Source organism: Calypte anna, chromosome 1 (genome assembly GCF_003957555.1).
Source record: "Calypte anna isolate BGI_N300 chromosome 1, bCalAnn1_v1.p, whole genome shotgun sequence".
Lineage (NCBI taxonomy): Eukaryota > Metazoa > Chordata > Aves > Apodiformes > Trochilidae > Calypte > Calypte anna.
The window spans coordinates 3683559-3702606 of record NC_044244.1 but is presented as its reverse complement, the minus strand read 5'-3'; the positions used below and the strand labels follow the sequence as shown (position 1 = coordinate 3702606).

Below are 19048 nucleotides of genomic sequence, written 5' to 3'. Positions count from 1 at the left end.
ATCCTCATCAATATCTAAATCCATCCCATAAGATGCAGCTTCAGGCCCTGCATACCCTGAACACATCTCCTACCCCTTCAGCTCTCTCTCATGCCTCCTCCTCCAGCAGGATCAGTGCCCTTCCCAGGGACAGGGAGCTCTCACCTGCACTCTTGTCCAGGAAGTATGCTAGGAGACAACGCATGACAGCCTGGTGACAGATGACAAGGACATTCTCTTGTCTCTCCAGCTCCATGATGACTGGCTCCAGGCGCTGCACCAGATCTTGGTAGGACTGAGACAGAGGAAGAGAAGGGAGAGATGGCATAGAATCCAGAAAAACAACAAGCACCTCCAAAGAAAACAAAGGTTCCTGTCTAGGTTCACCTATTGATTTCATACCCTTGACCAAACCAAACCACCATAATTATTAAGACAATAAAAAAAAGAGAAGCAAAGCTCAACAAATCCTCATCTTCAGGCTACTCTAGGAAGTAGCAACTTCTCACCAGGGGAGAAAGAAGCCATTCTACTTTGCTATCATGTCAGTGAGACTATTAAGGGATACATTTCTTGATGAGATCTTCACATACCATCATTTCACAACAGCCCAGTGCAAAAAGGTAAATGGGAGCCCTGACTGCTTTATTCTGTTTTCCTGGAGCACTTGATGCTCCTCTGCTCTCACTGTAGAGGGCAGCATGTAAGAAGGCCATGTATAATGTTAGAGACTCTGAAGGTCTCCTTGCAGTCCTACCTCTCCAGATGGGTAGCGATAGTAATATTTATCCTGATCACGTAAAGCAAATTCCTCTGGATACTGATCCCTGATGTCTTCATATGTCATTTCTTCACACACTCCCTGCCAGAAAAGGGCATCCATGAGGTTACTCAAGTCAAAAAGCATCAGCACAGTCAATGTACAAAACCAAAGCAAGCATCTATGTCCCTCTGAGCGCTCAGCCACATAAAGTTCCCAAGCAAAAGTAATGGTAATCTGCTCATTCAAACGAACACCTTAAAGCATCAGCACAAGGCAGAGCTAAGATCAGGCAAGTTGGGAGTAGTGCAGAATTACCACTCTTTCCCACAGAAGAATAATCACAAAAGGTGATCTGATTTAAGCCAAAGTGCAAAGGACGGTCCTAGCACCTTCACTGCCAAGCAGCCACCAGCCGTCCCTCCTGCAACCAAAAGATACTTACAGCATCAATTTCATTGAGTGCCTTCCACTGCTCATAGGGCAGCTGAAGAGCTTCTGCAGTTTGGATTGTCCTCTTCAGTTGGCTGGTCCAGACTTTAAGGTCCTTCATGTTCTGCTCCTCTACAAACTTGTTCAGTGCCACTGCAAACTGTAATACATTAAGGAAAAAAAAAAAATTGATTCCCCATCCACAGCTTCCCCCCATGGGCCTCATTCCCTGCTTCCCAGTACAGGTTCCCTTCTCCAGGTCCTTCTCAAGGACCTCACTTGTCTTCCATAGGCAGCTGTATCAGAGCCTTCTGCTCTGAGGTGAAGAGCAGCCCCACAGGCATCAAACCCTCAAAACTATGAGGGGGTATAAGAACAGAGAGAAAGCAGAAGAGAAAGCAGCAACATAATGTCATGAAAGAACATCATCAGCATCCAAGAAACAGCACCAAAGCCTGGGCTCTGCTACAAGGCTGTGGAAGGTCCCTGGCCACCTTTCAGCTCTGCTGAAATAGGGCTAAAATCCCTGATCATACTCACACCTCAAGTAACTGAAAGTGGACTTCAAAAATGGTTTGGGAAGCCAAAATAGCTACACCCTGAGGCAGCAATATTTGACCATGCCTTTGAAGAATAAAGCAGTGAGCAATTTGAAAGCACCCTTTGAGATGGTTATCTCCACCAAAGGGTGGCATCAGCTACATCTCACCCTGTCTGTGCAAGGTCTGAACCAACTTCAATGAAGACATTCATACTCCTCTCTCCTAGAGACTTCTACAACCCAGCTTGTTAACCACATGCAAGCCCACAAACAACATCTATGACTACAAAGTCTTGCTTTGAAGCCATGCCCAAATTTATCCAGCTCTACAGAGGGATCCTCTGAGCACCCCAGCTCTCAAATAACACTTCACCTAATGAACACATGGCATCTGCTCCATGGCATCTGCTCCAGCCACATCACCCCTAGAAGCCTTATTTCCCTTCTCCCTTACCTTCTTGCCCCTGTTGGAAAGACCAGAGTCACCTCCAATCCTCCCTTTGAGGTTGAAATCACTCTCCCCATGTCGACAGAGATAAATGGTGCGGGGCTGGACATGGATGTTCATCAGGTAGTAAACAATCCTGCTCTGGATGTGATCCTGAACCCTGTTGACCAGGAACCGACGCCCAACATCGATGACTTTGATGAGAGAAAGCTCCCTAGGGAAAGGACAGAAGAGATGAATCAGGGGGCTGCCAGGATAGGGGGGGGACAAAGCAAAAAGAAACAAACACCACCCTTGAAAAAAAAAAAAACAACCAACTAACCAAGAAAAAACAAAACAAAAAAACCCCACCAAAAATCCCCTCAAAAAAACCCAGCCTTGTGAGGTGTCTCAGCCAACATAATCACCCAGCTAAAAGGATTTCCTGCAGGCTATTTTAAACAGCAAGCCAGCATGTTAACAGCCATTGATGGAGAGCTAAGTAACAGCAGTGTAATCACCATTGCTCCTTGCAGCAGCAAAGAGGATTAAACAAGACTAACATGGAGCACGTTCCTTACCACCAGGACAGGGCTCAGCAGGACCCAAGATAATCCATGCAGGGCACACGGACCTATCTGTGAGCAGTGGAAAGGCTGGGAGGTGCCTGCATGGTCATGCAGGACAGCAAAGGTCTTCCCAGGGCACACAACTAGGTGGAAACCACAGGGTTTGCTCAGCCTTGTGGTTTGAGGCTGTCCAAGCAGTCCCCTTCCTTCCTCTAACTGGGACAATGACAAAAGCACCTTAGAAACACTCAAACCCAAGTGCTTTTCCCAGACTCAGTATTTAAACTTGCAGAACAAGGCTGAAAACAGCATTTCTGAACCCAAAAGAGCCTGGGAAGGTTTTCAGTGCCTGACGCCAGGCTGGGAAATAAATAATAAAAAAAAATTCAAGGAAGAAGCTGGAATTGAGGTTTGACTATTCTGCCAGTGCCTTGTATTTCAAGATAAAGTGAAATATAGCTCCATACTTTATTACTCCTCTCCTGGGGTGTTTTAAGCCAGCTCAGAAAGCAGCAAAAAGTCTCTCACCGGTCATAGTCATCAGGGTCAAGAGGTTGGTAGCTGGCCTGGTAACAGTTGATCCTCTTCATGAAGTCCTCCATGGCATCAGTGGAATTACAGTCCCGATAATCAGGGCTGGACAATTTTACTTCCTGTGGCAGGAGAGAAAAAACACATTGCAAGGAGAGGTTAGGAAGTTTTCCAAGCCAGACCATGCTAAACTCAAAGTCCTGCCACGATCCAGCTGTCTGCTGAGACACTGAGGAGAAGACAAAAAAAGAAGCAACCTGGACTCAACTGAACACCAGGTGATAAAAATTTGATATAAACCATTTGCATGATGGGTATAGAAGCATGGCAACACACTCCCATTCTCCCAAGAGTTGGGGAAGCATGGTGGGAAAAATGAGATTTTTCATGGCTAAAGGAAAGCATCAGGTTTAAACAGCTCAAGCTGAGGATGGGAAGTGCATGAGCTTGGACAAGATGCTTGTCCCAGGCCTTTCCAGTGAATAAAGCTCCCAGGAAGAGGTCAATCTGGTTGCCCACCATCTGAAGCAGCACGATAAGAACATTCAACCTCTTCTGTGCATTATTTGCTTTTATCTCCTGTGTCAAAAGATGCTAGAAATGGGCAATGTGAATACCCAGAACTCTCACAGACTAAGTTGTGCCTGAACTACTCTAACAGGCTTTTCTCCTAAAGATCTGTGTTGGAGCAGAGTTACACATCAGTAACTTCAGAAGCAACCCTGAAACCAACAGAAGAAAAGAACTGAGCATGATGTGTGGCAACAGCCCAGACCCAGGTTGTATTTTCTGCTCTTTTCCCCTTATAAAGGCACCATTTATCTACAGTGCCCCATGGAGCAAAAACCAACACACACCTACATAGCTAGTGGTCCACTTTCTGTCCCTTCAACTTTCCAAAGAAAGGGATTAAATCCCCCCAAAGAAATCCCCCTTCAGGGCATTGCAAAGGAAAATAAAAATATTTAGCAACATGGACAAGGTTGTGTGCAGCCTGCCAAACAGGTGATTGGTGGCCATGGGACAGCAGTTCTCAGCAGAAACAAATCATTATAGAATGGTTTGGTTGGAAAGGACCTCAAAAATCATCTAGTTCCAAAGCCACTGCATGGGCAAGGACACCTCCCAAGAAAGTCACACTCTAGGACCCCACTGAACACCTTTTGTGGAAGCCATCCCAGGGGCAGAACAAAACCCTTCTCAGCCTTACTCCCAGATATCATAAAAGGACTCCCAAGGTTCAGATGTAAAATGGGATAAGGCTGGAGGGAGCCAATTAATGTCCAATTAATTGGACCGATTAATATCTACCTGCTCTAGCCAAGCCTGATGGGCAAAGCAGCTCCTCTGCTGGTGGGAAATCCAAGATCCAGAAGCTCCCAAAGGATCCAAGAAGCAAAGTTTTATGCTGCTCTCCCAGCAAAGACTCAAGCTAGTGGCAAGAAACTTTTAGCTGAGCTGCTAACCTTCTCAAAGCAGACCCCAACCCATTCTTGGGAGGCTGCATGTGGCTAAAGGCACCAAGTTGTCTCCGATGGGACTGAAAATTCCCAGCCCCACCCATCACTTCCAAAAAGTGAGACTTTGTGGGGGTCATTGAAGTATCTTGAGTGTCTTCCTCTCCTTGATCTCAAGTTCCAGGCAAAGAGAAATGCAGAGCATGGACAGGAGCTGAGGAAAGGCTACCACAACTTCTATTGTCATTACATCCAGGTGGCCCTGGGAGATAACTTTTTACATCTTAGGACAAATATATCATAAAAAGATAAAAATCTCATCTTCAAAATTAACTCTGTCAAGACAGCCTGATTAGAAACCAGCTGAACATAGGTGGAAAAACCTCCACAAGAGAAACAAAAGCAAGACATTTCCATGCTTACCATAACATTGGTGGCTACTACAGTGGGATCATTGCAGACAGACTCAATGAAGAACACCTGTGAAACAAAGCAAAGCTCACCTCAAGATCAGAAAGAAGCTTTGTAGCATACAACCAGCTCCTTGCCCAACCCAACCTCCTCCTGGTCTCTCAAGGAGACCAGAGAGCTCTCCCAGCAGCCTGATGGTACCAACCTTGAACCCATTTTCTTTGGCAAAGTTTAGGATCATCCCTCTCCTCTCCCGTGTGGTGTTGGTGGCATCAAAAACCTTGAAAAGCAAAAAACAAAAAAACTTTAACTTTAGCACCAAGAGCACTTCCTTTTCCCACTGAGCCTTTCCTCAGCAAAGGAACTGCAGAGCTGCACAGGACACAGCACCCTGGGGACCAGGACTGGTGCCAAACCCTGTGGAGAACATCCCTGAGCTTACCGCAATCTGACCGCCCTCCTCAGTCAGGTAGAGTTTGACATCCCTCAGGGCAGCCAGGGCACACTGCCTGCAAAAGAGGTGAGAAACATGTGGTTCTATGCTCCTCAGAGATGCTGGAAGGCTGAGAGAACTGGGTTTGTTCAGCCTGGACAAAAAGAAGGCTTAAAAGACTTTATTGCCATGTTCTAGGACTTTAAGAGTGGCTACCAAGAAGATGGACACTCTTCTTACAAGGAGTCAGATGGAAAAGAGGAGTAATGGGTGCAAGTTACTCCTGGGGAAATCCCAGACATCAGAGGAATATTTTTCATTATGAGATTGGAATGATCTCCCCAGGGAGGTGGTGGATTCCCCAACCCTGGACACTTTGAGACTCAGGCTGACAAGGTACTGTGGCCATCTCATCTAAACTGTGTCCCTACCTAGAAAGGTTGGACCAGATGATCCTCAATATCCCTTCCAACCTGGCATTTTATGATTCTATGATACCACTGAGGGCGGTATCTATGATACACTGGTACCCCTGAAGGTACCAAGCCCTTTGAGCTTCAAGCCTCTTAGTTCTCAAGTCAAACCCTCCTTCGGCAGGCAGAGAAACCTCAAGCCCAGCTTTTCTATCCATTATCCCCAGAAGAAGCTAGGTAACCCCATGGGCTTCACCCCCTGGGTAAGGAGGAGGGATGTGGAGCTCTCACTTACCTCCTGACTTTCATGGCCTCCTCATTGTCAGGACGAAAGAAGTCATAGGAGCTGTAATGCTTCACCGCCTCCCGGCGATACTCTCCCACATTGAAAACTGTGTGGGAAAGGCAAAGACCATCAAAAACCAGAAGATAGTGTCAGTTCCTGCAGGTAATGCTTTCTACCAATGGGCCAAGAAGTGACATCCTTAAAGCAAAAGGCTCGGGGACATTCCTTAAGTCTTCAAAGTGAAGGAGAAGCTGGGCTGCAGGGGAAGAGATGGCAGGCCACGGAGATTAAGCCCGTGAGATATGGGGATCCCTCAGCATCTTCCACTCCTCCAGGGACCAAGCTCCTTGAGCATCTCTCCCAAGACCCAAGATTTGGTGTGGTTTGTCCAGGCAGACAGTGAAAGCCTCACCTTTTGTTGGGACACCAATCCAGTTGAGGTAGCGAGTCAGCTTCTTGGAGATGTAGGTCTTCCCACGGGCTGGGAGGCCAACCATCACTATCACAGTGGGGGAGTTGGCAAGCTGTGGCCCACAGGCTACAAAAAAGGAAGAGAAAGCACACCATGAGCAGCTGCTAATCCTACAGCCTACAAGGCACTTGGGTTTTTGATCCAATCTTCCCCCAGAGCCTTCAGCAACTGAAGGAAATCCAAAGCCTCTACACCCCAGGCATCAGCATCTCTGTGGTACCTCCTCTGCATCCTTCTCATAAGCTTAGAAACCAAAAGCTGGAGCAAGGAGAATCCACTGACTGGTTTTTGCAATGGGATCTGCTTGAATCAGCAGATCTGAGCAGGGGGCATGGTGGGTGGCTCCATGGCTGAGACACAACTGTCCCAGTTAAGCCAAATTCTGACCCAAATTTACCGAGGTGCCACCCAAACCAGGGGACAGGAGTGACAGCCTGACAGCAAGAGAACACACAAATAGCTTCAAATAGATCAAAGAACCAGCAGCTGCCCCAAGCAGCATGCAGGACTTCCATGCCTCAGTTGCCTTACTTGCAAAATAAAAACCACAACATCCCATTCTGTGACATGAGGATGGCCAAGGACCTTGCTCCAGTCCTTGCAGCAGCTGTGCTGCAATACCAGGTTTGTGCTGAGATCTTCACCCACAGAAAACACCTTAAAAAAAAACCTTCTTTTTAGCCACTACACGTGGCAACTGCAAACATTTCTTCTGAAGACAAGCAGGGCCAGAGGACTGCAGAGCCACCAGCATTTAAAAGCTGTTACATAAGACTGGCTTATGATTTTTTTCCCCTCATAAACCTGTTTTAAGCTGTATTTTGGTTTTTTTTTTTTTGCTGTTGTGAACTGAACCCACGTCAAGCAGCTGGAAATAAACCCAGAAGCATCATTCAGTGATGACTTGGCAGGCAAAGAGAAACTCCTCTCCAATCCACCCCAACATCACGGCCAAAATGCAGGGAAATCAGCTGCTGGGCTGCCCAGGTAAATCACTTTTCTTGCCCCCCCCCCCCCCCCCATAAATCCTTTTAGAAACTAAATTCCTGGAGCAGTTTGGAGGAAACTCCTCAGGTTGCAGGGTTGGGAATGTAGCTAGGGAATTTTTAGGTCCTCCACAACTCCAGTCCCAGCACCATGGGATGCATCCAGACTATCTGGACCACCACACCCTCTGGATCAGGTGGCAGCATCCCTGCTCCTTCTCCAAGACCTGCCCTCCAGAAGTGATTCTCACATGGTGCTGCACATAGGAAAGGTCAAGGCACAAAGCCAGGTGATTTAAATAAGAGGGAATGAAGATCCTAAAGATGTCTAATGGAATTTGGATTAGCCAGCAGCCCTTCATGCTGCCCTGGTGTGACAGGGCCAAGAGCCCTCCTTCCAGGAGGACCTTGGGGGAGGAGGAAGGGGGGGGGGGGGGGGGGATTTCTCACCCACCCTTCAATCCACCCAGCAACCTCAGGGGAAAGGAATGCAAGGAGCAAGTGGTTGGTGGCAGAGCCATCAAAATGCAGCTTAATTACAGCCTGGGTGGAGAACTCTGCCTGCAGGTGGGACCAGGCAGCCCAAGGAGAGCCAGCTGGGGATGCAAGAAGCTGCCCTGAGATGGGGACAGGGTAAATGCTCAGTAAAATTCTCAGCAGAGGTCTGAGTAGGACAGCAGAGGTATCCAGAGAGCACACAAAACATAAGGAATTTCCTTCCCCTCTGAAATAGAAAAATAAAATAAAATAAAAATCCAACAGCTAAAGCAACTGAATTAAGGAAGAATGACAGCACTGGTGTTCAGAAGGGCAGGGAAGAGCCACTCATCATTTGCTTGGCTGTCTCACCAAAGCAGACTCAGCAGGCAAGAGATGAGAAAACTCATCTAAAAGATGGCCCAGATTTTTTTTTTTTTTCTTCTCCCCCTAAATATTCCACATTCCTCAGGCTGGAGCTGCCCTCACACTTGCTCCCTTTGTGTGACCTGCGTCCCTGGTGCAGCCTTATAGAAGCCTGGACCAGCTCCCACTGATTTCAGCAGCAAGAACTGTGCTGGGGTACCCAGGCAGCTGTGCAATATAACCAGAAAACACTTTTTCCTCCTCTAACATTCTCAATCTACTCACGGGTGCAAGTCTTTGTTATTGCACAAAAAAAAGCAGAAAACCAAACCAAACAACACATAGAGAAAAATATATTAAAAGGAGAGGGGAAGGAGTAACACCTGAATAAAGAAACTCCTTTCCCTGACAGTTGACAAAGGATCTCAAAGGAGCAGAGAGGATTTCAGGCCATTAAGATAATAGCTTTCTAAGCTGCTGGGGACAATGCTGGGTACTGTTCCTGTCCCTTTGGCTCCAGACAGCTGAGATGCTGTATAGGTGCACACACACCACCTCCAAGGGCTGCTGCAGGCATTAAATTTTAGCAATCTTCCCCCAGGTTCCATTTGCTGCAAAGACAAAGTTCTCTTTGCCAAAAAAGCATCTGTTTTCCAACTTGGGAAGTACTTCCCAAAACACCTGGACATCAAGCAGGCAACTTGTTACCAGGAACTTGAGCCCAAACCCAGCTAAATCACAACAGCCTCCAGGAAACTTTGCATCAGGGATGAAACACAAACCAGGGTTTTGCTCCCCAGTGCTTCAACAAAGACCTAATTCATGCTTTCTTTTCATCCCTGCTGGAAAGCTCTCAGGGATTTCAATGTATATTCATCACTTCTTATCCACATCTATCCAGGTAAGTCAAGGGCAGGGGGGGACTTTCAAAAGGCTCAATCAGGATATTTACAAGCAGCTTGTCACATGTGCCTTCCATCTGCTAGAAAGTCAGTGCTGATACGCTCTTACTTTCACCAGAGTGGGTGGAAGAAATAAAGAAGAAAAAATAAATTTGCTTCTAAAAAAGAAAACAGCCACTTCTGCACCTCACTCATTTTTACTGACTCCTGGAAAAAAAAAAAAAATCAATTCCCCCGAGCCACCCACATCTCCTATATTACTCCTCCATTCCCTTTTCCCATCTCCATCCCATTGCTATTCCCCAATCCCTCCACGGATGCACCACGGCAGCGTTTCTGCCCCGCACACACGTGTGCGACCCAGATCACCCTCGGCATTCCATACACCCTGATCATCACCCTCGGCATTCCATATACCCTGGTCCACCCCACCGGAGCCCCCCTCCTTCCTCCTCCAGCATCCCTCCCCGACCCCCTTCCCTCCCCTGGCTCTGCCCACCCCGCCGCAACTTTTTGACTTCTCGCAGCCCCTACGTGAGGGACGTGCAGCTCGGCGGCGATTTAATGGACCGTCGTGCAAAGGCCAGATGAAGGCATCACTTCACATCCATTCAAACCTTCCCCCCCACACCCCCCCCCTTTCTCCCATTGACGAGGAACGCGGGACAATCGGGCTAATTATGCCCCAGGCAGCAGCTTCCCGAGGATGCTCCCCCCCCAAAGATGCTGCTCCCACCACCCAGCGCATCAACCCCGCGTTTCTCTTCCCACTCCACTCCCACCCGAGCCCCTCTGAGGGCTTTTTGTTGCTGCTGAGGAATTCGGAGCACCTCGACCACTTCAGGGTTAAGGAAAAACAAATAAATAAGAAAAATCCCAAAACACACCACCACAACTACAAAAGCCCGAATAGAAGTCTTCTCACAGAGTGCAGTGGCCACTTTGGCTTCTTCCCACCAGAGAAAATATTTAGAAGCCACATTAGGGTATTAATGAGCCCCTCGGTGCCTTAATAATATTAAAGAATTTTCACTTTTTCTGTCAAGGATTTGAAAATTTGATTTTTGACAATTTCATTTTTTCTGTCATTTTCATTTGCTCTGTCAAGGAGGGAATTCAGTCACCATGTGACTAAAGCAGCAAAAAAAACCCCCAAAAACCCCAACAACACGTACCCGAGGGCTTTCTTTCAACTGTGTCACCCTGAGCAAAATCAACTAAAAAACAGGGATCTGCAAAGCATTAAGCCAAAGGCTACTTTATACCCCACCAAAACCAAAGCCCCGTGGCTACTCAGATGTTCAGCCCAATTTCCTCAACAGCTTCTGCACGACTGACCCATAGCCACGGGGCAACATGTGGCAAGTTAATGTATTTATTACCATTATTATTTTATTTTTTTTTTTTAACAAAAAGAAGAGCTTTCCTGCCAAGGGAAATAAATAAACGTCCGAAGCGACTTTACAAACCGCTTGCTCCAAAGAAAAGCTGCGGAAAGGCTGATTCACCCCAAACTGCCCAAGCCACTTGCATCCTCTGCCAGGCTACAAAGTGCCACCTCCTCTGCCCTGGATCTCGGCGGGTTCCTGCCACGCTTATTTAAGAGTTGCACAACTGACAGGTTGTCAGTGGAACTGCTGGGCGAGTTAAAAGAGCTGCCTCTTGAGCTCTAGAATTCTATTATGATTCATGATTTGTTTTATAGTAACACCGAGGTGACCCAAGCTTTTTTTTTTTTAAGTGTGGAGGGTGGTTTTAAGCACTCAAGATGCTTTCTGAGATTTGAAAAGAAGGAAAAAGCAGCGCGGAAGCTTCAGCTTTTTTTTTTTTTTCCTCCACCTGTCTCCTGTCTGACGCCAAGCAGAGCTCCGGATAAAAAGGACAAACGGCGGATATTTTTTTTTTTTTTTTTTGCAAATCCACTGCCCTAATTCTGCCTCCCTTCTACAAAAAAAAAACCAAAATATCGAACAAACCAACCCAAATTTAATAAATCACTACTAATCTCAAATGCCGGCTCCCAGCTGAGCTGGTACCCGGGTGCCGAAGTTAGCAACCTGCTCCTTTCCTTTTTAATCCCAGGGATGAAGTTGGGAGCTGGGATGGAAGGGAGGGGGTTAGGCGTGGAAATTAGGACACGCGTGTCTCAGCGCATCCTCCACCCCGCGGGGCCGCGGTGCGCCGTGGGATGGTTCCACCTTCCTGCAGCTCCCGGGGCTGGAAGTGAGTCACGGGATGGCAGCGGGTGGGATGCGGACACCGGGATGATGCTGGAGAGGAGGAGGATGCTGCGGGGATCTTATGGGAAAAGGGGAAGGGGGGAGGGAGTGTAAAGGCGTTGGAAATAGCTCCTGGGGGGTGCTCCCATCCCACCCCATCCCATCCCGTGGGGATGCTGCCGTGCCCGTACTCACAGCGGCGGGGCAGCGCCGGGCGGTTGTCATTGGGAAGCCAAATCTTCTGGATGCGGCTTTGCGTCAGCTCCATGGGCATGTTTAAAACAAAGGTCTTTTTGCGCTCCTCGTCCACCTTGATGCGTTTGCGGGGGAGGAGGGAGGAGAAAAAAAATTTAAAAAAAAAAAGAGGGGAAAAAATCGTAATTTAAAAAAAAAATAAAAATAGGTTTTTCTTGCAGACGTCGCTTTGAGGGATGGTTTGAATAAGCTCGGATGCTGCTCGGATGCTCCTCGGAGTCTCGGGAAGGCTTTTCGGAGGAGGAAGGGGAGGAGGAAGAGGAGGGACGGGGCTTCAGGGCACAAAGCCGGCAGGAATGGCACAAATACCGCCGCTCGGGGAGAGCGAGGGCGAGCGCTGCCGCTAGGTTTGTGTCTGGGTGCAATGAAAAAAAAATATATAGCTTTCTAAAAAAATATATTTTAAAAAATAATTCGAATATAAAATGAAGAAAAAAATAGAGAAAAAAAAATATCTGAACGGGAGGCAGGCGGGTCAGGGCTGGCCTTAAAAACCCGGTGTCTGCAGTGAAGCGAAGCTGCCGGTGCCGCGGTGCTGCTCCTCTCTTCGCTTCGCTCGCAATGAGGCGGCAGCGCCGGTCCCCGCCTATTTGAAGCCCGACTGGGCCGGCCGGACCCGGCGGCTCCCGCCCTCCGGGGCGGAGGAGGAAGGGGGAGGGAGGAGGAGGAGGAGGAGGAGGATGGGGTTGGGGGGGGGGGGAAGGGGAGGAGGCTTTGCGGGACCGGACCCGCGCTGCCGCCTGCTGCCAACCCCCCGCACTGCAGCCGGGACAAAGGAGGCGCCGAGAAGCCCGCGGAGGCTTTGTTCTCCTGGGGGTGGGGATGGGGATGGGGTGAGGATGGGGGGGTGGTGGTCCTCATAGGGGCTTCAGGTCTGAGATTTTGGGGGGGAAGAGGGAGGTTGTGCATGCACCGTAAAAAAAAAAATATATATTTATGTATATATATAAAAAAAAACACATTTGAATTTTAAAATCATAAAGATTATTAAAAAAGTAAAAATGAAATAAAGCTAAAAAGTCGAAATCATTAAAATATACACATAAAAAAACCAACTAAAAGTGAAATACACTGAAAAATCCAATCAAACAGAAAGCGAAACAAACAAAAAAAATTAATAAAAACTAAAATATTAAACAAAATAATACCCCCCCCCCAAAAAAAAAAACAAAAACAAAAACAAAAATTAACTAACTAATATAAAGCAAAAACAGACAAAATAAACGGCAGATCAACTCCACTGCGGCGGCACTGGGGGGGATTTCCAAGCGCACCCCTTGCCCCCCCCCCCCCCCCTTCCACCCAGAGATGCGGGGGGGGTATCCCGCACCCGGGGCCCTCACTGGGGTCCTGCCCGGTCCGGGGGTCCCAGTGCGGGTCCCAGGGGATGCCGAGGGGCCGGGGTCTGAGCTTCGGCACGTCCCTCACGTCCCACATGGCTCTGCTGGGTCGGGCCGGGCCGGGCCGCCTCCCCCGGCGGGGATGCCCGGGCGGTGGCTGCGGCTCCGCCTCCCCCCGCGGCCATCGCCACCGCTCCGCGGACGCGCAAAATGCTCGGGCGGGAGGCTCAGACCCCCCTCCCCAACACCTCCCCGGGGCTTTCCGTCCCTCCCTGCAGAAAAAAGCGGCGGCAGCGCTGGGGATGCTCCCCGGGGAAACTTTGCTCTCAAATCTATTTTTGTAATTATATTCCTATTCTTTTATAATTTTAATCATTCCAGTGTAGTCCTGTTTGTTGCTTAAGTTACCTTGTCGGTTTGTTTTATTATTTTTAATATTTCATCCTTTAAATATTTTATTGTGTGTTTTAATAATTATTTGTATAATTTAATAATATTTTAGCTTGTTCCACTTAGTATTATTACTGTCTTTATTATATCTTCTTATTAATATTATATCTTTATTATATCTTCTTATTATTATATCTTTATTATATCATAGTATTATTACTGTCTTCCACTGGCCAGGTTCCTGCAGGTGACTTTTGCTCCTTGAAATTAGGAGGAAATCAGGAATTAGCACTTGGTGTTGGCAGCCTGGAAGGGACTGGGGACATCCAGAGGCCACCCAAAAAATAAACACTTTGGAGCCCTGGATCCAATTGGCACCTAGAGGGAGGTTAAGTCTGGCAAGATGCTGGGTGGTGAACTGTGGAAATATATCCCAAAGCTTGATAAATATCATCTGGGATACTTTAAGTTGTTGAATATAGCCCTTTTTTTAATTATTATTATCTAGGGCACTTGCCTACTCTAGAAGCACTGGCTGGTATTTTTATAATGGAGCTAGAAAGAAAATATTTTTGGCTATTTCCTTACATGGAATCAAGATGGATTGTTTAAAAAAAAAATACAATCTTTCCTTCTCCTACGCTGGAAAAAAATATTCACAGGCAAAGAAATAAAAATAATTTAAAAAAAACAAAGCCACAACTAAATAATTACTATAGAAAAGAGCAAGAGATTTGGAATGTTGGGAAGGGAAATGATGAGAGCAGAGAGTGTCAGGTGGGGACTGGGGTCAGGCAAAAGAGTGCTCCCTGGTACCATGCACAAAATCCATCCTTGGGAAGGGCAGGAGGCTGTTTGTTTTTTCCAAAATCCTGGACCTTTTCCCATAGAGGGCAATAAAAATAAAAATTTGGTTCTGAGCTAAAACACAGGTCAGGAGAAGGAAGAAAATTCCCTTGCTGTTGCACATAAGGCGCTTGGGCATCCCCCTTCCTCCAGCAGCTCAGCTCTTCCTCATCACCACCCCCACGATATCAAAACAAGCCCAAAAGCCAAACCCCTCCTGAATTAAAATCACAGTCACTTCAAATTAGATCCACCTTGTAATTCTTGGCTTTAAAACTCCCGAGGAACTGGAGCGGAAAGCTTCAACTCCTAAATAAATGGCCTGGTTTTCAAAGGCACCAGCACCCAGCTGCTCCAAGTGAGGTCAGCTGGAAGAAGCATCATTACTATTTATAAGGCACTTTCACCACAGGGAAAGGGGTTGTGGGCAGGACAGCAGTGGGTGCACAGGGAGGGTTGATTTTATTTTATTTTTTTTTCCCCTTTTGTCTTGTGTTCTGCAAAAATCCCAGCTCCCTATAAATAGAGCCTGGAGCAGTAAATAAGCTGCTGCTCACAGCTGCTGTGCACGGGGTGCTTAGCTCAGCTATTTTCTGAGAAATTAAGTCACCCGTGGGGCTAAGCACTGGGTTTTGAGATGTCTTGGCTTGCTGAGAGCCATGGTGGGCACTGGAGCCACTTGTGGTGTCCTGCATCCTCTCTGCTTCTTGGGATGAGGGAAGATGCAGAGAGAAGGAATAAAGCAGCTGGTGTTTGCCAGAGGTGCTGCCTTGCCTGTCCCATGGCTGGGATTTCACCAATGCAAAGGGACAGGGGTGTAAATGCAACGCCAGGGCTCCAAATCTGAAGGTTCTTGTGGTATGTGGGGGAAAAAGTAAGCTCGAGCATCTGAAGGATGGAGGTGTCAGGTCCAGAGAGGTGGGAGAAGGGAGGGCAGTGCAAAGGAGAGTCTGGGAGAGAAGTGTGATAAAAAAAATTTTTTTGCAAGAATGCAACATCTGTCTTCTGTGGGGTCTACAGGCTGTGAGCTTCTTGAAAATCCCAAAGCCAAACCCACTCAATAACCCCTCAATTCCCCCGTTTTGTTCCTCTGCTGCTCAAGCACCAAAATGAGCAAACAACCTGCCCTGAATCAGGCTCTGGATACAGCTCAGAAATTACAATCCTGGACTAAATTCCCTCTTCCTTTTGGAAAAGCCTCTTGTACCAAGGGGCCAGCAGCCAGCCCTCCCTGGTATCCTTCATCCAAAATCAAATCGTAGGCAATGGCAGTGACTGTTCAGGCGAGCCCCAACTCTGACTAAGCCATGATTCATCCTTTTTTCTTTTTTTTTTTCTTTCTCCTTTTTCTTTTTTCTTTCTTTTTTTTTTTTTCCTCTAATGGAAACTTGGAAGGAAAGAACAAGTCACATCCATGCCTAAGTTCAACACAACACCCACCATCTTCTTTGGCTGGAGGGGACAAGGTGCAGCATGCGCGATGCTCGGTGGGATGAGACTCATGGGGTCCAACCAACCCTGAACCCAGCAACTCTTTTTGCATGGTTAAAATTTGGAGGCAGGGGCTGGGAGCTGTGCAGACATTACCAGAAAGATGCAGCCACATGTGGGCTCCATTAAAGGCAGTTTGACCCACAGCAGTTTCAGCACGGACTCAGTTTACCATCCTGGGACATGGGCACAGATAATTCCCCCTACCCTGGGAGGGAGGTTGGAAAAGTCTGGCAGGAGCAGCCTGAATTTTTGCTAGTCCATGAATGGCACCTTCTTGAAGCAGAGAAAATTCTTATTATGGGCTGATTGAGGGGTATTTGTACAATTACTTGAAAACAAAGCAACAAAAAACACACACAAAACCAAACCAAAACAACCCCCCAAAAATACAAAACAAACAAACAAGCAAAACCCTTACTAAACATTGTACTTATGGAAAAAACAATTGGTGGGATCCTGGAGAAGCCAAGGAGAGGTTGCTTGCAATGCTTTAGGGAAACCAGGGGCTTTCAAAAATATCAGAGAGGAAACCCAAGTGGCTGCCCCCTCCTCCAGCCTGCTGGATGCTGAGCTGGTTTTGTTACTGATGTCTCTTTCTTTTCAGGGACTGGAAGTTTGGAGAAGCTGCTGAGGGTCAGGCTCATGGTGGGGAGGGGTTTGCAAGGGCTGGTTAAAAATGTTTGGGTTTAGCGATTCCTGGTCCTTTGTGCCTGTACTTTTCAGTCCCCTCCCTCAGCCCTTCACAGGTATTTCAATCAACAGAATAAATAAATGAGGAGTAAAGTGTGCATCTATCATGGGAGGTGTCACCTCTCCCTCTTCTCACCTCATCCTGCCCCAGCCCTGCTGCTGGGGTGGGAGGACCACGAGGAACTCCTGCATCAGCCCCTGGAACACATGGGGATCTTTCTGCTATGGAAAAGAGCATCTCCTCCTTCTCCTTCTCCTTCTCCTTCTCCTTCTCCTTCTCCTTCTCCTTCTCCTTCTCCTTCTCCTTCTCCTTCTCCTTCTCCTTCTCCTTCTCCTTCTCCTTCTCCTTCTCCTTCTCCTTCTCCTTCTCCCTCTCCCTCTCCCTTTCGCTCTCCTCTCCTATCTCCTCTCCTCCTCACAAGATGTTTTTTCCTTCCCCATTTCTTGCTTTTCACCCCCCCTGCTCTCTCAGGCACATCCTCCCTTCCCTCCTTGACAGCATCAACCCTGCTGCCCGCAGAAGAGGAACAGAAATTGGGCAAAAATCCCTTTCCTTCAAGATATTATTTCAAGGCAGTGATGCTGCTGAGTGCAGGATTTGGAGTTCCCTGCCCTGAAATCAGAGGAGGGTTCCTGCTGGATGCCTCTTGGGTCTGCAACCAGGAGGCCTGAGCCTTTCCCAGGGGATGAAGGATGAGGACAGGAACATCTTGTGCCTGGGGCTGCCCTGAGCCCTCCCTCCCATCACCCAGTGGTGCAATCACCCCTTCCCTCAGCTGGGGACAAGTTGTCACTTTTTAAGACTCTTGCACTCTGGAACTGGACCTGATGTGCAGGTGAAACCTCTTCCTTCCCTGATCTGAAAAAAATCGAGGGAGTTGTTAACAGCAGCCAAGCACTAAAAGCCCAGCAGAGCAAGAACTCAGAGCTGCACCACGCTCACCTTTGGGTGCAGCTTTTCTTAAAAAAAAAAAATAGCTGTGAGCAGAGTAGGGGAAAATTCAGATGGGTTCAGTCTCCAACCAGGACGAACAAGTGCTGAGCCCCAGAGGGGGAAATCTCAGCAGAGGCAGAGGGCATTGCTCATTCCTGCTGTACCAGCCCTGGTCAAACACCCTGCCAGCAGCTGGGCCTGATTTTCCTGGCAGCCAGGAGGCAGGAAAAGCCACAGAGGGGTTGTAGGAATTCATGGGGCCACTTCTTTTGCCATCATTCAAAGCAACAAGCATTAGACATCAGCTGTTGTGCATATGAGTTTGCTTACAGCACTGGATTCTCCTAGTTGCCACTCCCCACTGGAAAAAAAAAATAAAAAAAATAATAATAAAAAATAATAAATTTAAAAAGAGAAAATAAAAAAGAAGAAAAAAGAAAAAAAAAAAAAAAATGAATAAATAAATAAATAAATAGAATTTTAAAAAAAGAGAAGCAGCCCCTCATACTATTTTATACTTTTCTTTAAGCACTTTTGCAGCCAGATTCAGCAGCCTCTGCAGGGAACTGCTTCTTTTTGCTCAGCCCTCTGAGCTCCCCTGCTTGATGCCACCATCCCACTCAGTGAAGCATAGAAACTCTTTCAGGGACAGAAACCCCTGCCTGAAGTCAACCTCTTTGTTGTGCTATGCCACCAGCCTTGCTAAAAAATAATTTATTTTTATTAATTTGGTTCAATTCAGGAGCCTTCCGAGCAGGAGAATTGAGGGTTCAAGCCCAGTTTCTTTTGAACTGGCAGATTTGTGCCTCAAGTAAAGGAGTTTGGTTATAACCAGATGTGTTAAAGGTGGTTTGGAAAGGAAATGGGAGAGCTGCAAACCTATTGCCTGGATGTGATGAATATGGGGAAGAGGGAAGGATGAGAGCCTGGATTTATTTTTTTTTTACCCAAGTCAGAAGCAAAACCACCCAAAAATCCCTCCATTGCCCCCAGACTGAGGTGGATGCCTCTGACTGTGCTCAGGTCTTGGAGGGTCCCTGGAAAAAAAAAACAACTCAAGGCCAGAGACGGGGAAGTGTAAGATGGGAAGACTGGTGACTCCAAAGGAGCCTCCCAGGACTGGTGATCCCAAAGGAGCTTCCTGGACCTTAGTATTTCAACCCACAGGGAAGGGGTTTCATCTGTAATTTATGAGAATTACTTTCCGTAATGATAAAAAAATATAAAATAAATACATTTGGAAATAATATTCTGAACCTGCCACATTCATTGAAGCAGAGACATTTCTCATCCCTGGCAAGTCTGCTCATAAATGGGTCCAGGAGGATTGAGCAACATCCTGTGAAAGTTCCTGACCCTACAAGACTAGTGCAAAACAAAACTCACCCTATACATGGACTAAATCCTAGAGATAATAAATTCTACAGGTTGCAGAGAC

General features: G+C 47.3%; 1 protein-coding gene across 6 annotated transcripts in view; it reads right to left on the bottom strand.

The window, feature by feature from the left end:
- The window catches only part of PFKFB3 (6-phosphofructo-2-kinase/fructose-2,6-biphosphatase 3), a 42852-nt gene that overhangs the window by 9228 nt on the left and 14576 nt on the right, over positions 1 to 19048 (bottom strand). For 2 of the 6 annotated variants that reach the window (XM_008493051.2, XM_030444274.1), the window contains exons 1-11: positions 11857 to 12486; positions 6652 to 6777; positions 6249 to 6345; positions 5550 to 5616; positions 5313 to 5387; positions 5120 to 5176; positions 3237 to 3361; positions 2167 to 2374; positions 1185 to 1331; positions 737 to 841; positions 145 to 274 (exon numbers count right to left, since the gene is read on the bottom strand). In XM_008493051.2, coding sequence (XP_008491273.2) covers positions 145 to 274; positions 737 to 841; positions 1185 to 1331; positions 2167 to 2374; positions 3237 to 3361; positions 5120 to 5176; positions 5313 to 5387; positions 5550 to 5616; positions 6249 to 6345; positions 6652 to 6777; positions 11857 to 11935 — 1216 coding nt within the window. In that variant the 5' untranslated portion in view covers positions 11936 to 12486. Of the gene's footprint in view, positions 1 to 144; positions 275 to 736; positions 842 to 1184; positions 1332 to 2166; positions 2375 to 3236; positions 3362 to 5119; positions 5177 to 5312; positions 5388 to 5549; positions 5617 to 6248; positions 6346 to 6651; positions 6778 to 11856; positions 12487 to 19048 lie in introns of those variants that run through there. The other 4 variants (XM_008493050.2, XM_030444264.1, XM_030444229.1 and 1 more) reach the window with 3 other exon arrangements.